The sequence below is a fragment of the Benincasa hispida genome, chromosome 8, assembly GCF_009727055.1.
Source record: "Benincasa hispida cultivar B227 chromosome 8, ASM972705v1, whole genome shotgun sequence".
Taxonomy (NCBI): Eukaryota; Viridiplantae; Streptophyta; class Magnoliopsida; order Cucurbitales; family Cucurbitaceae; genus Benincasa; species Benincasa hispida.
The window spans coordinates 38,256,662-38,259,051 of NC_052356.1; the positions used below are offsets into that span (position 1 = coordinate 38,256,662).

The window sequence follows — 2,390 nt, forward strand, 5'->3', positions numbered from 1 at the left end:
AATAGTTTTTGTTTCCAAATTTTACTATAAATTCTATTGATTCGATAAGAAATATAAAATAAAGAGAAAACAAACTGAATTTCCACAAAAGAGATAGAGCTATGAAACTAACATACGGCCTTTCTTTCTTTCTTTTTTTTCATGTATATTATCAACGCATTGCAAAATGTTCTATTATACATACAAAAGAATATACTACAATCAAAATATTAATATTTGAGTGCATCTTAGGCATACTAAGCCCATCTTTGCGTAGTTCACCCTTAGTATAAAAACTAAATATATATATATAAAAGAAATTATAGATAGACAATTAAATGGGGTGTAATTAAATATTTTTATTATTTGATTTAACTAATAAAATTTGGATGGGTTGGTAAGAAGCACGCCCAAGTGTGAACTGTGAACAGTCTCCATCTCCCTAGCTTGCTTGAAGAATATATATATATATATATACACACACACACATATATACATACACATGTATATATAATTAGCGGCACGTTTGTTTGCATCATTATTCATTCCTTAACCGACTGATTTGGTATTGATTTTCAATGATTGTTAATGTCTTCTAATTCATCTCCCAAAAGCTTCAGCAGCTGCAGCAGTGAAATTGAAGATGACAATAACAATGGCAATGAGCTCCGACGAGGCCCCTGGACTCTTGAAGAAGACAATCTCCTCATTCATTCCATTTCTATTCACGGCGAAGGCCGCTGGAATCTCCTCGCCAAACGCTCCGGTACACAATTTTCCCTTTTCATTTACCCATAAATTACAAACAAGACTTCAAATTCTTACCAATTAATTGACCATTCATTATCAGGATTAAGAAGAACAGGGAAGAGTTGCAGATTAAGATGGCTTAATTATCTTAAACCAGATGTCAAAAGAGGAAATTTGTCAGCTCAAGAACAACTCTTGATTCTTGATCTTCATTCCAAATGGGGCAACAGGTAATTTGGTTTTTTTTTTAATACGATGTATATTATTCCTCTGTTTTGCAAATTGTACTCTGTTTTTCGAATTTTGTTCTGCTCTGTTTTGCTGATTTTTTTTTTTTTTTTTTTGGTGGGATTAAGATGGTCGAAAATTGCGCAGCATTTGCCGGGAAGAACTGATAATGAAATTAAAAACTATTGGAGAACAAGAGTTCAAAAACAAGCGAGGCATCTTAATATCGATACGAACAGCGAGGCATTTCAACAAATTATTCGATCTTATTGGATGCCAAGATTAATTCAGAAAATCAACCAATCGCCGCCGTCGGAATTGCCGATTACTTCACCACCAGAGATGATCTCCAAGAGTTCGTTTGTTTTTGAAGCTCCGACTACGGCGGCGCCACAGCCGGCGATGACGCCTCTGCAACTCGGTGGAGATTTGATGGGGAGTTCGTATAATTCTTCTTCTTCTTCACAACTGACCCAAATTTCCGGTTATCAAAATTACGAGAATTTTGGGCCGTTTGTGAAGGATTATTGTCACGACGGCCATGGCGGAGGAGAGATGATGAACTGGGCGACGACGGCGGTGACTGGGGATTCTGGTTATCCGGTTGCTCATTGCCACGTGGCTGAAAGTAATTGGATGGAAAACGATTTTACCGGTTACATATCCAACATGGATGAATTATGGCAATTTTAATTAGGACGAAGTTATATTTTAAAAAATAGAACTCTGGGTTTTTTATTTTTTTTTTTCTTAGATAACCCAGAAAAAGAGGTTTTTGATTGATTCATAATTTTCCATTCGTTTGGGACTTCTTATTTTGGGAAATCTCTATTTTCCTCCAAATTGGGAAAAAAAAACCTCCCCCAATTGTAGAATATTTAATATAGTCCTATTAAAATAATGTTTGATAAAACATTATGTATATTATGATCGAGTCTATTTTTTAATGCAAGCTAAGTGTGGTTATTTTGCTAATTAACTTGAATTATTCATTCCATTTATTCTGCTTTAGTTATTTTACTTTTTTACCTAAACTTTGAAAAAATATATATTTTCTATCCTTGAAATCTTACACTCATTTTTAAGGTAAGTGGGTTTTATAAAATTCAAAGAGACCAAATAAAATAACATAGTAGGGAGACTTCATAATATTCTAATCTTTTAGTTAGAATAGGGTGTTTAATTGAGAATTAGGTAAATTTGTTTAATAAGATTACGTTAATCTGAGTACAAATCGTGAGTTAACATACATAAAAATTTTGATTTAAAATAATAATGCATGGTATAATTGTTTACATTGATATGCATATATGACATTGTTAAAGATGATAATAAGATGGAGTGGGGTCGATAGCATATAAATTTAGTCATTATTCAAAACAAAGTTATTTAAAATTTCTCTGGCTCCCACGTTGATTTATGAAAAATATTTT

At 32.8% G+C, this 2,390-nt stretch overlaps 1 protein-coding gene across 1 annotated transcript; it reads left to right on the forward strand.

Annotated features, from left to right (window-relative positions):
* Positions 1 to 463: 463 nt before the first annotated feature.
* On the forward strand, positions 464 to 1,932 carry LOC120083295 (transcription factor MYB62-like). The gene is made up of 3 exons (XM_039038980.1): positions 464 to 745; positions 830 to 959; positions 1,086 to 1,932. Exons 1-3 carry the CDS (start codon positions 568 to 570, stop codon positions 1,648 to 1,650), a joined length of 873 nt encoding a protein of 290 aa, XP_038894908.1. The 5' UTR covers positions 464 to 567; the 3' UTR covers positions 1,651 to 1,932.
* Positions 1,933 to 2,390: the final 458 nt, after the last annotated feature.

Bases quoted from the DNA above. Each gene is read 5' to 3' on its own strand.
- LOC120083295 (XM_039038980.1), top strand. From the start codon at position 568: ATGTCTTCTAATTCATCTCCCAAAAGCTTCAGCAGCTGCAGCAGTGAA. The intron at 746-829 runs GTACACAATTTT...ATTCATTATCAG, and splicing joins TCTCCTCGCCAAACGCTCCG to GATTAAGAAGAACAGGGAAG. The intron at 960-1,085 runs GTAATTTGGTTT...GGTGGGATTAAG, and splicing joins CATTCCAAATGGGGCAACAG to ATGGTCGAAAATTGCGCAGC.